Source organism: Malus sylvestris, chromosome 13 (genome assembly GCF_916048215.2).
Source record: "Malus sylvestris chromosome 13, drMalSylv7.2, whole genome shotgun sequence".
In the NCBI taxonomy this organism is placed as follows: domain Eukaryota; kingdom Viridiplantae; phylum Streptophyta; class Magnoliopsida; order Rosales; family Rosaceae; genus Malus; species Malus sylvestris.
This window is the reverse complement of record NC_062272.1, coordinates 6642629-6656856: the sequence shown is the minus strand read 5'-3', so window position 1 is coordinate 6656856 and position 14228 is coordinate 6642629. Positions and strand designations below refer to the sequence as shown.

General features: G+C 41.0%; 1 protein-coding gene, 1 non-coding gene and 2 pseudogenes across 2 annotated transcripts; 2 read left to right on the top strand and 2 right to left on the bottom strand.

Moving 5' to 3' along the window:
- Window positions 1-7472: 7472 nt before the first annotated feature.
- On the top strand, window positions 7473-9985 carry LOC126597580 (probable protein phosphatase 2C 14). The gene is made up of 5 exons (XM_050264376.1): window positions 7473-7849; window positions 7957-8118; window positions 8385-8555; window positions 8641-8820; window positions 9106-9985. The coding sequence occupies exons 1-5, from the start codon at window positions 7553-7555 to the stop codon at window positions 9676-9678; spliced, it is 1383 nt and encodes a 460-aa protein (XP_050120333.1). The 5' UTR covers window positions 7473-7552; the 3' UTR covers window positions 9679-9985.
- On the bottom strand, window positions 9983-11972 carry LOC126596813 (alpha-L-fucosidase 3-like; annotated as a pseudogene).
- Window positions 11973-12012: 40 nt separating this feature from the next.
- On the top strand, window positions 12013-12085 carry TRNAR-ACG (transfer RNA arginine (anticodon ACG)). The gene has a single exon. It is a non-coding gene; the product is annotated as a tRNA-Arg (tRNA).
- A 200-nt stretch (window positions 12086-12285) lies between these two features.
- On the bottom strand, window positions 12286-14192 carry LOC126597578 (GDSL esterase/lipase At5g14450-like; annotated as a pseudogene).
- Window positions 14193-14228: the final 36 nt, after the last annotated feature.

Below are 14228 nucleotides of genomic sequence, written 5' to 3'. Positions count from 1 at the left end.
ATCTGACGGGTTGACAGAAAAAGAATAACCAGTCATTCATCATACCTGAATTTCTTGAGTTATACAGCTCCGAGGGATCTCAATTTTGGATATGTTGTAGTTCACAAGTTAAGGAACAACTTCGATGAAGAAAGTATGTTGATATAAGCAAGAGAAAATGGAGTTTTTGAAGCTCACAACAGGTCTGACGTGTTGACAGACAAATGATGAACAATCACTCGTCGTACCTGAATTTCTAGAGTTGTACTGATCTGATGGCTCTCAAATTTGGATATGTTGTAGTTAAGGAATTAAAGAACAACTTTCATGAAGACAACTTTGTGATTCGAGCTACAGATGATGGTCTTATATTGAAAACCAATTCAGGGTGTTAGGGGAAATGAAAAACAATTCCACCAAAGAAACATCATTATGATGTTTCATCATTATGGTGTTTTCATCATTATGATGCTTTCATCATTGTGATGCTTCCATCATTGTGATGCTTCCATTATGATTGTAATGCACCAACGGTTACACCCTCTATCATAGCAGTATGTGTGTGTATCTCCCTATAGTCATCCTGTGCAAGACTATCGTAGTCAGATGGCTTTCCATAAAACAGCTACCAACCGTTACACCTTCTGCAATTCCACTTATTCGGGCCTAGCAACCTTCATAAACAAAATATATGAAGAAAAAGTCCGGGGCTACCACTTAGACAACAAAAGAATGAAGTTTTGGTACTTACGACATGGACTATTAGCAAGACACCTCATTCGTCCACTCCCTCGACTAGAGACTTGGGGGACTCCCACCATATGCTACTACGCCTTGGTACTCAAAAGTTCGTGACTACTCAGTGACTTGGATTTTTCAAGTCTCCAACCGAGAAGTTTTCCTCACTCGGGAAATTAAGGGAACACTACCTCAAACTACATGCTTCACTCACAAAGCTTCAACAATACAGGTTTCAACAAAAGCAAAAATTCAAAGAACTTTATGAAGAAGGCTTTGGTGTATTTAACACAATATGTTGAAATGAAGCAAAGCTTATTTATTAATATTTTCGATAAGCCACAAATATGTACATATACATGAGTCAAAATAAACAAACAAAAGGGAGCCTTCACAAAGGTTGCTTAGGGGAAGTCTCAGCAGTCGGTAAAGCCCCAGAAAGAGAAAGCACCGGAGGGTGGTTATCCGGAGCCTCAGTACTTGACAAAACCCCAGAAGGAGGAGGCATTGGAGGTTCATCATTTGAAGCTTCATTACCAGGTACAGCCCCAGAGGACGAAGGCAATAAATGCCTTTGGAACAAACCCACAAACCGCTGATGATCAAGTAAAACCTTACCATCAGATTCCTTCATCTGGTCAAGCTTCCTCTTCATGTTTGTAGCATAGTCATGGGCGAGCCGGTGCAACTGCTTATTCTCATGCTTGAGCCCTCTAATCTCCTGTTTGAGACTCATCACTTCAGCAGCCAATGATTCAACTTGGCGGGTTCTAGCAAATAGGCGTTGGGCCATATTAGACACAGAACCTGCACACTGAACACTAAGAGCCAGAGAGTCCTTAACAGCCAACTCATCAGACCGTTTGGAAAGTAGTCTGTTATCTTTAGGAGTGAGAAGGTTCCTGGCCACCACTGCAGCGGTCATATCATTCTTCATCACAGAATCCCCAACGGTAAGAGGACCAGTAGGGGATATGAAGGATGGGCGCCATATGTTGTCTGGAGAAGGCGTGGCTGTCTCTTCTCCAAGGTTCAAGTCAAAACGACGGTCGGAGGGTCCAGACATTTTCAAATGTGTTGAAGAAGGAAGAGGTCAGACAAATCAAGATCTTAGAAGTGCAAGAAATGAGCTTCTACTGGTAGAGATTCAAGTGTGCTGTGGAACTTAATGCCAGCCTCTATAAAAATCTGCACTCGACGGAGCTTCAGAAATCGAAGAGGCGTTTGCTTTCTCAAAAGCTGGGCTGCTCAGAGACCACGAGGGCCGATCTCAGAAATCGAAGAGGCGTTTGCTTTCTCAAAAGCTGGGCTGCTCAGAGACCACGAGGGCCGATCTCAGAAATCGAAGAAGCACCTGCTTTTGCAGCCTCGTCAGCACCTGTCACATGCACAATCAGCTTTGCGGAAATTACGGGCAATCTGTCGAAGATTTCTAGTGAAGTAGAAAGCACGTGAATCTTACTGTTCAATCACCGCTCTCCATATGCACCATCAACTCCTCGGGTACCACATATAACTTTGTCAAAGATCTCTGACAAAGTTTAGGCACGAGAATTTCGAAGTTCCAGCTACCCTACTATTACCCATAAGGGTAAAGGAACAGAACCACTGCTTGACAACTGGAAAGTCCCTATGTGTGTCGACCTCCGTGTTTTGCGGCAAGACAAGTTGGCAAGAACGTCCAACCTTTACTCACATTCGAGAAAAGACTCTCAACATAATTACTTTCTCAAAAACCGGAGCAGCACCGCTTTCCGAATCTCGAGAGTCAGATCCTCGACGGGATTGCTTGTTCGAAAACCGAAGAGGCACAACTCTCAGAACTTCGAGAGCCAGATTTCCTTAGATAAAGCTTGTCTGTAATCTTCACACGTAATATCAGCTTTCCAGATACCACATACCACTTTTTCAAAGTGCTCTGACAAAATTAAAACACGTGAAGCTGGCAGCTCCCACTACATTGCTGTGACCAAGAAGGGTAAAGGAATAGCATTACTACTTGTTATTGGGAAATCCCTATATACATTGACCTCCCTCCTCAACGGACAGGCAAACCTGCAAAAATGCTCAACCCTTTCTCGCATTCGAAAAGGCACCCTCAACATAACCTCTCGAAATACTCAGCTTTATTTCCCCCCGATAATACCTCAGCAAATAAGCCACACCAAGAACAAGAGTATCTCATATCATCAGGGTCGAAAGCAAGAGTATCACATATCATGCTTTCTCCCTGTCTTTGTCTTTGTCCTTGTCCACACCTGCAGGACAAGGAGAAAGAGAGCAGTCAGTCGGAACCTGAAATCAAACCTCCAATTTGGAACTGACTGCCTGGAGCCTTTGCCTGGTTGCTTACTTAGCATTGCTCTCGAGTACTCATCCTCAACTGCTGTCAAGGTCACGAATTCCACCGGCAAATACCTCATGACAGTTGATCAGATATTGGCTCTTTACAATGAAGCTGCCAAGCGTGGATGAGTCACTATGAAGGAATGTTCTGAAGGACCATTTAAATGCAAAGGTTGCACACCACTTCTGCCATGCAAAAGATTGAAGCAGAAGGTTCAACGGTGAGCTGAAACAGATCACTACAGCACGACACCTTTCCATACCACATTCATTATTCCGTCAACAGCAAAAGTATCCCATATCATCAAGGTCGAACGTACTCTAGATTTGATGGACTTGTTTTGACCCTCAAATTTTTGAGTCGGCCTTATACTCTGAAGGGCACCAGAAAACCCTCCAGCACAGTTCAAGAATAAGCCTGTGGAAAGTTACTTCTTCAAAAGCAAAAGTATCTCATATCATCTCTTATTCATTTGCTTCTCCTTATCCTGGCAGTTGAATGAGAGACAAGGAGAATGAGAACAATCAACCGGAAGCCGACGTCAAACCTCTGATCCTGGGTTGCTTACTTGGAAGTTTGACTGCTTACCTTGTCTGTCACCTCTTTCGGCAGATCTCCTAGCTCGGCGACTTGGGGGACTCCTACTATAGGGTTTGTATCACACTTGACTAAGCCCGAAACTACAACTAAGCTTCAAGTGAAATTGATACATTACCTTGTGCGTCAACATCAGCTAAATACACCATTCCCGGATGGAGGAAAAGTACTTCCAGAGAAGGGCAGATGAAGATCAGACCACACTTCGGTACTTAGAAGTTTCGTGATTACTCAAGGGATTGGATCTTGCAAGTCCCCAACCGAGGAGTTTCCCTCACTCGGGAACTTAGGGGAGCACTGTTTGTACCATACTTGACCAATCCCGAAACTACCGAGCACCGGCCAACGCTATACTGTCAAGGACCCAGAAGAGTTCCCCTCCGACCAGGAGGCCAATCACTACTCGACACGTGTCAAGATTAGAAGCCAATCAGAGCGCAGCACGTGTCAACATCAAGAACCAATCATAACATGACACATGTCAATGTGACAAAGCTACAAGTTTTTCTATAAATAGGGGTCATTCCCCCACAATATTGCCTAATGCCATTTGTGTTAAATCATTCACAAGAACTCACTAAATTGAGAGCTTGATCCTTTGTACTTGTGTAAGCCCTTCACTACTAATAAGAACTCCTCTACTCCGTGGACGTAGCCAATCTTGGTGAACCACGTACATCCTGTGTTTGCTTCTCTGTCTCTATTCATTTACGTACTTATCCTCACTAGTGACCGAAGCAACCAAGCGAAGGTCACAAAACCTGATACTTTCTGTTGTACCAAAGTCTTCGCTGATTTTGTGCATCAACACTTTTCATTTTTTTTTCAATTTTCTATATGTTAAATGCATCAATTTTCACAAAAAAATGACACAAAGGTTTGAACCTGACTTGTAAATGAGTTGGGTTTATCGGGTTTGGGTCGGGTTCAATCTGACCCCAACCCGTTAAGCTAACGGGTCATCCGAACCCAATCCATTAATCTAATAGGTTACCTGTTTCACCCGTTAACATTTTTTTTTTTTTTTGCATTCCAATACACTGACACATATTAACTACGGAAATTATGAACTTCACCTGATGGCATCACCAGCAATCTTTCCAAATCTGGTTATGACATTGAACACTCCGTCAGGAACACCAGCCTTCATAAGAATTTACAAAAGAGAGTCAACAATGGCGAGCCACATTGGCAATAAACACGAACAAACGCACATAATGAGTTTTTTCTAATGAGCACAGTATAATGCAGATAAAGGTGTTTGCTTAGCAGGTTTGGAGATGTGTTTTTACCAGGGTGGTCAACAGAGCCGCCATTGAAGCTACCTTGTTGTTGCTGCTGCAGAAGCTTTTCTGTGCAGTGTGGTGATAACTGTGCTCATTAGAAAAAGCTAAGAGTTTATTTTTTATTGTTAAGGTTTTACTGAAATTACTCAAACATCCTCAACTAATGGGTGCTAGCAGGTTTAGCGGGTTGACCCAAAGCGACCCGTTATTTAATGGGTTGTTAACGGGTTCACCCGTTAATGACCTGACCCGTTAAGCAACCACCCAAATACTAATATTAACGGGTGGGGTAGGGTCGGGTCGAGTTAACGAATCAGATCCAAAATGCCAGGTCTACATGTATCTTTTAAAATCAATGAAAAAAACTAATACATGGCTCCACTAGTAGTTTTTATAAAATTCCTTGTCCTATTACAATTTATAGATCTACAATTGAAAACCAATTACGATTTTAGCTTTACTCAAGGTTTTCAACTTTCTTTCGCACAGGGCCCTTGAATTCTCATGACCGACCTGAATATACTATCATGCATGCATGCACATCCTTCAGATTAGCCCAAATCATTTTATCAACAAAACAGTCGTTATTGCACTCCTTTCTTCCTTCTTTGTTTCACTGGCTAGGGTGGATGGTTTTTAGGGTTTTTCTCAAGCCTTGCTAGGACCCCTAATCCACCGAGCTTGCCACCGAATACCAGAATTTTCTTGACCATTGGTTTTCCACCTTGAACATGGCGATGGATAGTAGTCCTGCAGTCTCATCAGCAATTATGTTAGTAAACCTTTTTGGTAATTGCTTATGTTTAGATTTTTCGTAATTGCTTCCATGACACTGGCTTAGAATTTGATGATACCACTTACATTGATCATGTTGGGATGGAATTGGGATCGAAGATTCAAAAGGGTTTTCTACAAAAACAGTCGAGAGGCATTCGGTATTAGACATGAAAGGCGCTCATGCGGACTACTGACGCTCAAGCGGACTGCGACATGTTTGTTTTTCTTTTTGAATTTCTATTGTAATCTAAAGTTGATTTTACAGGTATCACTTAGTACTACGGTCTAGTGATATTCATTTTCACTTACACTTAGTACTACAGTTTAGTGATATTCATTTTCACTTGTAAGTGAGAAGTCTTAGGTTCGATTCTCACCAAAGGCAAATTTGAACTACATTATTACTAGTCTATTATGAAGCTTAGTTCATTTCATCACCCGGAGACCAAATTTTGTAAATCAAATGACATGAAAGTTGACAATTGGATTATTACTTAAATGTTGATTAACATGTTTATTTGTTATTAGTGACACATCACTTAATTTGCAAATTTAGTCTACCTAGCATTACTCTGTGAGAAAGCATACGAGAATACAAGTGAGGCACCAAAAGAGTTAATTTAAGGGGTGAGAAATAGCTTATGACCTTAGACTGAGAAAGGAGGGGTTCTTTTCTTGAACAAAATTTGTACTGTCTTGTAGTGAAATTTCTCATGGGATCGCCAAAGAGGGATTTGGATTCCCACCGGATCCATTACATCCGGATCTTCCAGATCACCCATATTCTCCTTCCCCTCTCCACTACAGCAATCACCATCATTGCTGCAAACAAACCTAAACGCGCCGTTGCAAACTCAACGGAGGTGAGCGTGCAACACGAGAACTACACAAAGGATGCAAGGGCTTTCGTCGTGCTGTCTGCAACTGTTGATTTGAGGATGGACGCTTGCAAAATTTTCTCGTAGCGCTAAGGAAGGAGCTTGGGTTGATGTCGATGTGCTTCGGTAATTGTAAAGGAGAGTGGGGGAAGATGAATTGAAAAGATAGTTCATTTTAAGCCACACGATTCTATTACGGATGGTTGAGATTGGGTGATCCAGATATAATGGATGGACGAGGATCCGAGTCCGCCAAAGGGGACGTAGGCAAGTTGCCCAACATCTATAAATATTTTTTGGTTTAATTTCCCGATGCTATTAAAACCTCTAATCCAATCCATTTTCACTAATTCAAAAGGGCCTAACGTAACTTGAAGATACTTGACCGAATAATTTAGCTAATATTATAGAGCAAGAGTTTAATGATTATAATAAGGGACCGTCAAAGTATTACATGTCACATCAAGAATCATTTTTAATACAAAAACATACCATATATAAGTTCGTTATCATCGAATTCGTTCCAATTAACGTTACATTGTAACACAAAACGGTCTGATAGATCAATCAATTCAATTCTGTCGATTAGCACAGATGAATTGATCAATCCTAACCCAACTGGTCAAATCCAACTTTTTGGCTCGAAAAAGTCAAAATTGTTATTACAACTGTAGATAGTCGGTAGACTGAAATCTTGAAATTTCTGTTATTTTTTCAGTTAAATTTATCCGGGAAAGTTTCTGGAACCAAATTTATTTCAAAGTTTTGACCGCATTCCTAACGGCTCCTAGTTTTGACCCCACCAGAACCCTAACTTCTCTCTGCCCCTTCCAATCCTCTGCTTTATTACTACTTCAGTCCTCGCCCATCACTTTCTCTCACATTTTCTTTCTAGCCGTTGGCGCCTCTCTCTCTCTCTCTCTCTCTCTCTCTCTACGTTTTCTACAACAATGGCGAGCTCAGAACTCCCCGTTTCGCATTCCGATTCGTTATGCGCTACCGCCGCCGTGCTCGATGCGGTTGCCGCTTCATCTTCTTCTCTGAAGCGGAAGAGACCCCCGATGATTGCGATCCCGAACGTCCTGCAAGAAATTAAAACCGAGAAGCTCCGGGATTTCACCCCTCAGAACGGCGCCGTCTGCTTCAACGGGATTGGAGTTGGGGTCTCCGCCTCCAAAGGCAAGAAGAAGTTTATGGAAGATACCCACAAGATTGTTTCTTGCTTACAGGGACAGAAGTCAAAGAAAGTAAGCAAATTGGCTCTAATCATTTATGGGGTTTGCTGGAATCCCTTTTTTTTTAGTACTTTCTTTGTTGGCTTTTCTAATTTAATTTCTTTTTCTTCAATTTGTAGGCGTTTTTTGGGGTGTATGACGGGCATGGTGGGAAGAGGGCCGCAGACTTTGTTGCTGAGAATTTGCACAATAATATTGTCGAAATGATGGAAATGCATACGGAAACTGAAGAGGCAGTTAAAGCTGGGTATCTGAAGACAGACCAGGAGTTCTTGGAACAGGTAATTGCAATTCTGGTTTCTCTGCATCCTTAATTCTCTTGACTGATTACATGTTAGAGGCGTGAGGTGTAAACGTGACATTTGGAAGCAAAAAAAATGATGAATTCCATCCAATTTGCTTAGAAAACTTCATTGATTATTAGCCTCCCTCGATACATGAAAATGTTGTTCGGCTCAACTGAATTGTGGGGAGTAATATTGTTAGTTATGACTGAGAACATGGTCTGTATTAGTAAAGGTTTATTGATGATTTCGGGTGAATGCAGGGCTTAGGCAGCGGAACCTGCTGTGTCACAGCCTTAATCGAAGGGCAGGAGGTTGTTATTTCAAACTTGGGAGATTGCCGGGCAGTTCTTTGTAGAGGTGGAGTGGCGGAAGCTCTTACAAAGGATCATAAGGCAGAACAGGAGGAAGAACGCAACAGAATAGAGCATGAGGTATTTAACATAATCATTGTCACAAGTACATAGTACTGACATATATTGGAAATATTTTGATGGTAATTGTTGGTATTGTGATTAGGGAGGTTATGTAGAGTTCCACCGAGGAGCATGGAGAGTTCACGGGGTTCTTTCTGTTTCTAGAAGCATTGGAGATGCTCATCTGAAAAACTGGGTGGTGGCCGAGCCTGAAACAAAGATCCTGCAGCTGACTCCAGATATGGAATTTCTTGTATTGGCTTCGGATGGACTATGGGGAGAGGTAAGAACGGAACCCTTCATGCATGAAATATCTATCTTATTATTTGGAAGTATTGTAAAAACTGGAAATGCAGTCATTAATGCTTTTGCTGATATCTCATTGCTTGTATTGACTTGCATTTTGCATAGATAAATCTCTATGTCCGTTAGATGAATCTCCCATTTTCTTTTTCTGCTAATTGTTAAAGTCTTTCTTGGTGCATGAATGGATATCTGAGTCTACATCCCTGCTGAGAATAATGAAAGTCTGTTCTTTCTAACTCTGATGTTGAACCGTTTTACCTAGGTTGACAACCAAGAAGCCATCGATACTGTGAAACGATTATGTTCAATTCAGAAGAAATCGGCACCCTCAGGAGATCTTCTGAATGACGATGACTATGGCTGTGTCAGTGTGAGCCCTTCATCAAAGTTGCGAAGGATTTCGCTGGTTAAGCAAGTAAAAGGGATGCAATCCCCAGGCTTTAAGAAGGCGGTCAATAGCTGGCAAGGTAGTGAGAATGACTTTGCAAGTGAAAATGAAAGCCCTCCATCAAAGGCAAGAAGAATATCCTTAGTAAAGCGATTAAACACAAAGATGGAATCACCCAAAAAAGAGACTCAATCTCCAGATAGCTGGAAAGATAGCGAGAATGAATTTCCGAATGAAAATGAAAGGCCTCCATCAAAGTCGAGAAGAATATCAGTGGTAAAGCAAGTAAGCACGAAGATTCAACCTACCTCTTCGGGTGGACTGGTGGCTGCTTGTAAGGAGCTTGTGAGACTTGCCATGAGTAGGGGTAGTTTGGATGACATCACTGTAATGATAATTGATCTCAATCACTTCAGATGCAACAGTGGATTCGCCCAGCTCAATTGATTCGCATTTGTACTCTTGCGGTATGCCTCCTCCTGTAGTTTAGGGTAACCTTCCAGAAAGCTATAGAGAAAGCTGTGCAGGTACCAAAGCGATATGTTAGATTCTTTAACTGCAAGTAACAGGAAGTCGCTTTCTCTCTTTTCAAAAGCTCAAGGATAGTGCTCGTGGACCACCATTCTTTCGTTAGTGCTTCTTCCTCACGTAGTGATCACCTCTGATGTATCTATATGTTGTGTGTGCAATTGCGCGATTGTAATTGCCCTACTGACTATAAGTTGTGATAAATGAAGCTTCAGTAACCCGCTCATGAATTTCTTTCTGCTTGATCATATAGAAGACAACCAATGGAACCTGTATTGTGTATCCAAAAGTATCTACCTCCTTGATCATATATATACTACGTGTAGAATTAAAACACACATCACAACCAAATTAAATGTTGTTTTTAGTCAGAGTTTGTATTGCTAATTACCTTAACAATACTGTTAAACTGATTTAGCACATCAGGAACATATGCCTTGCCTTGGGTAGTGGACATGTTCAAGAATAAACCGGCTGTTAAATCATTCTGCCAATATCAAATGTGTATAAAGCACGAGAGAAATCGTCTGCTTTTGGCATTAGCTGCTTAAAACTCCACCTGCATTGCATTAATGCAAGTTTTTTCAACTAATAAAACATGTAGATGTACGTAGAAACACTTATTCTTGGTTCCTTACGTGTAAATTATAGTTTGCCACACATGCCAAATGCAAGCATAACTCATTTTAATACAAAAGGAAAACGTATATGTACACATGTCAAATTCCGACCTCGACTACCAGCGGTTTGGGATCTTGGTCGAAAATCGTAGAACTCATTGTACTGAACGTCCAAGGTGACGGGACTATACCCGCTCTGGATGGTTGAGCCCGCCGTGGCAAAGTTGGCTCCGTGTGTGAAGTTGCTTCCCACATAATCAAGATATGCGCTAAGATACGGTAAAGCGAGCCTGTCATTTGCAGTAACAGCCGGCAGGCGGCAGGCAGGGCCGGTCCAGAGATTTTTGAGGCCCGGGGCAACGTAAACAAAAGTGCCCTAACTTCATGTAAGAAAATTATTTATTTTCACACATAAGACATCGAAAAAATTATACTTAGAAAAACACTTCAAACTCAATAATTTAGAAACACAGAAAAACTAATTTATTTTGTATTGAGAGAGGGAAACAAAAAAACTTCGGGCTTACAAGTAGATAGATGATGAGTTTTGTTTTCCATTTGAACTTTGAATGTGTTTTTGAATAAATCGTGAGGTGTTTTTTTTCTTATTTACTAACTTTGTCAATATGGGACTAAAAAATAATGATGTTTTCGAGTCTTACTAAATTAAACATTTTGATGACACGTCATATAATTTGCAAATTTGGTCTACGTATTATTCTTTGTTGAAGATTAGACTTGAATTAAAACGAATATTTAAAAATAACAACCCACATAGCTACTAGATAGTAACTAAAAATAAATTACCAACCAAACAAAAATTTGTAAAAATTGAAAAGGATAAACATGCACGTAGCATTTCGAACTTAGGACCTCTTGTTAATTTTAAACAACAAAAATCATTGTTTCTAATTAAACTTCTTGATCCTTTAACCAAATTTTCTAAATTTATACTCTTATAAAAAGAAATTTGTAAAAAAAAGGAAGGTAAATAAGCACACATGGTGTTTTGAACCCAAGACCTCCTTATTATTTTCAAATGACAAACCACCACTTCTAGTTAAATTTATGTGTTTTCGAATCAAATTTTATAAATTTATACTCTTATAAAAACATATATAAATATACCGTCCTAATTATTTTGGTGCCCCTAATTTTTTTGGGCCCTGGACGGTCGCCCCTCCTGCACTGGGCCTGGGCCGGCCCTGGCGGCAGGGCGGTGGAAGTAGGACTCTCCGGGGGGCAAACGCACCTGACCGAAAACTGCAGACAAGCCGCCGGTGTCAGAGTTTGAGTCGCCGAAGTTGAATATGGCCGGATATTTGCAAGGAGATGACGAGGCTGCCAAGCTCACTGAGAGTGACACCAAGATAGCAGTCACAACTCACGAGTAGTAGTTTTGAGAAATGTGATTCCACTTTCAGAGACAAAAAAGTTAAAAAAAAAGAAAGAAAGGGTAAGCACTTTGTTTCAGAAATAGGCTTATAGCTTTTGGAACAGAATTTGTATCCGTTGAGTTTCCCTTCAACTCTTTAGGCTCACTTTGTCAGTTTTGACAGGAAGCGCTCTGGCTTTTTTCACGAGCGAGGCCATTACGTATAAATTAATAAAAACCTAGCAAAACAAGCATTCGGACTTCATGGCCCAATGGATAAGGCGCTGGTCTACGAAACCAGAGATTCTGGGTTCGATCCCCAGTGAAGTCGTCCTTTGTTTCAAAGTGTAGATGAACCCTTATTATTTTTTTGTCAAAGTTTAATTTTTTTTTTCTCTTCCCTCTTTCAGGTAGCCATATATGTTCAGTTAAATACAAAAATTATAATCACGTTCATACAACGATATTTTGGGTTGATTTTAAAAGAGTTAATCTTTAAAGGTGGCCTAGAAAATAGACTATCATCGAGCAGAAAGAAATGGATAGCTACATTTAGAGTTCGATATAAGCAGTAAATAAAAAAAAAAGGTGTCATTACGTCAAATTTGAATAACTAACTTTCAATCAAGGACAGATTCATTTTGTTTTTTCTTTTTCTGTTGGTGTGTGATACAACCTCAACTGGAATACTTGAAAGTTGAATCAAGTGTGGAGTATTGTGACATGCTTAAGCGATTGAAACCGGATGATCAGAGAATGCGCGGTCCATAATTCGGTTGGCTATCCACTGGTTTGCAGCATCAGAATAGTGCCCTCCATCCCAGCTAATGCACTGAGAAGGATTGCTACAAGGTGCTCCAGCTGCAGTGCCATTAACAATAGCTTTCACCCCACAATGGACAGGGAAATCACCGTAGCTTCCACAGCATTGAGTTAAGGACTCGTAAAACCTGCGAATTCCACCCAACGGAGAAAAAGAGTTTAGGGTTTTGGTTAGGCCAAGGAAATGGAGTAGTGAAACACTAGCTAAAGGCATGAAGTGGAAGTTGTGATCGGATGTGTTCATTAGAAAGAATCGATTTACACTTCTTATGTACCCCACGGTGTAGAACTTCGTCAGTGGATGTAAGGTTTTTCCTATCCCGAATAATGTTAACTTACCATCCTTCTCCCCCTTCACTTGTAAGAGTGTATTTTTCTGCATAGATATTGACTCAAGTAAGAACTGCTTCTGAAGGTTGGGCTCTTAGTTCAAGCACTCTCTCCTTGAGCCGCATGTTAATTCTTGAACCGCCTCATTGCAAGGCTTCAAGCAACCGTTTTGATCCAGGTCGCCGGGCTCTGGCAGCTTATACGCAAGAGTTGAAGGCAAGCACCCGAGCGGACCTGTGTTGTGACTTGTGAATCCAAAAAACTCTTGCCCCTTGTTGGTAGAGTTGCTGCACATACAAAACAATCTGCAATCTGTTTATAGAGCCATCGGGATTTTAGGCATTTCATGTGACGCCTAGGTTGGAAAATAATCTAGAGATATTGTTTCTGACTTCGTGTTATTAAAGTTACGCCATACAGTAGTGATTCGTGAAATGAAGAAATTGATTTAGTAATTATGAAACTTGTTACCTCAGTTGTCAAGGCTAACTGCTGCTATGGTGGAGACGGATGCCAGCACTTGGTCTGCCGGTTTCCAGTTTAACCCGGCATTAAGATCGTTTTGTCTGATGTCTAAAGTATACAAGACCTTGGAGAAGTCCTCTGGTCTTGGGAGGCCGGCCTTAATCCATCATTCGGTGAAACCCAGCACAAAGAATTACTAGTCAAAGTAAAACGTCTCATAAAACATGAATTCCTACCTCGAGGGAAAAGCTCATTTATGCGTGCTTTGAGCTGTGCAAATTGTGAAAGTTGTACGTTAAAAGAGATGGAGCTATATCTCTCTTCAAATATCCTGGCATCTAATGGCTGAATTGTAGATGCTCCAATTGCGAAATTCTTTGCTCCAACAGAATCCAGATAAGCACTTAAAAATGGAAAATCCAACCTTTGAGCTGCAAGATTGTTCCATAAAAAGTTCATAAGTTGGCTTAAATTTGAAGGAAAAGCAAGGACAACAGTTTGATGCACTAACCTATAAAATCAATAATGTTACGCCCGTCTGAGAACCTGCCTGAAGGTTTACCAAAGTACGTGTAGCCGTAGGGAGAAGGGAGCTGATAAAATGTAGCTGACAAACTACCTGTGTCCGAATTTGAATCCCCAAAGTTATACATCGCCGGGAATTGAGAACCACTACTCAATTTCTTCTGTGGTCCAAGGCCTAAGTAAGTCGAAAGAACAGCAAATAAAACAACTGCAACCGCCACTGCTTCCACACTCTTCTACAGCCCCCACGGTTCTCTCCACCACTTGACGATGGTAAAAAAGCTCGCACGGTTCATAAGAACCTCCTACTTCATGAAATAGAGAGAATAGCC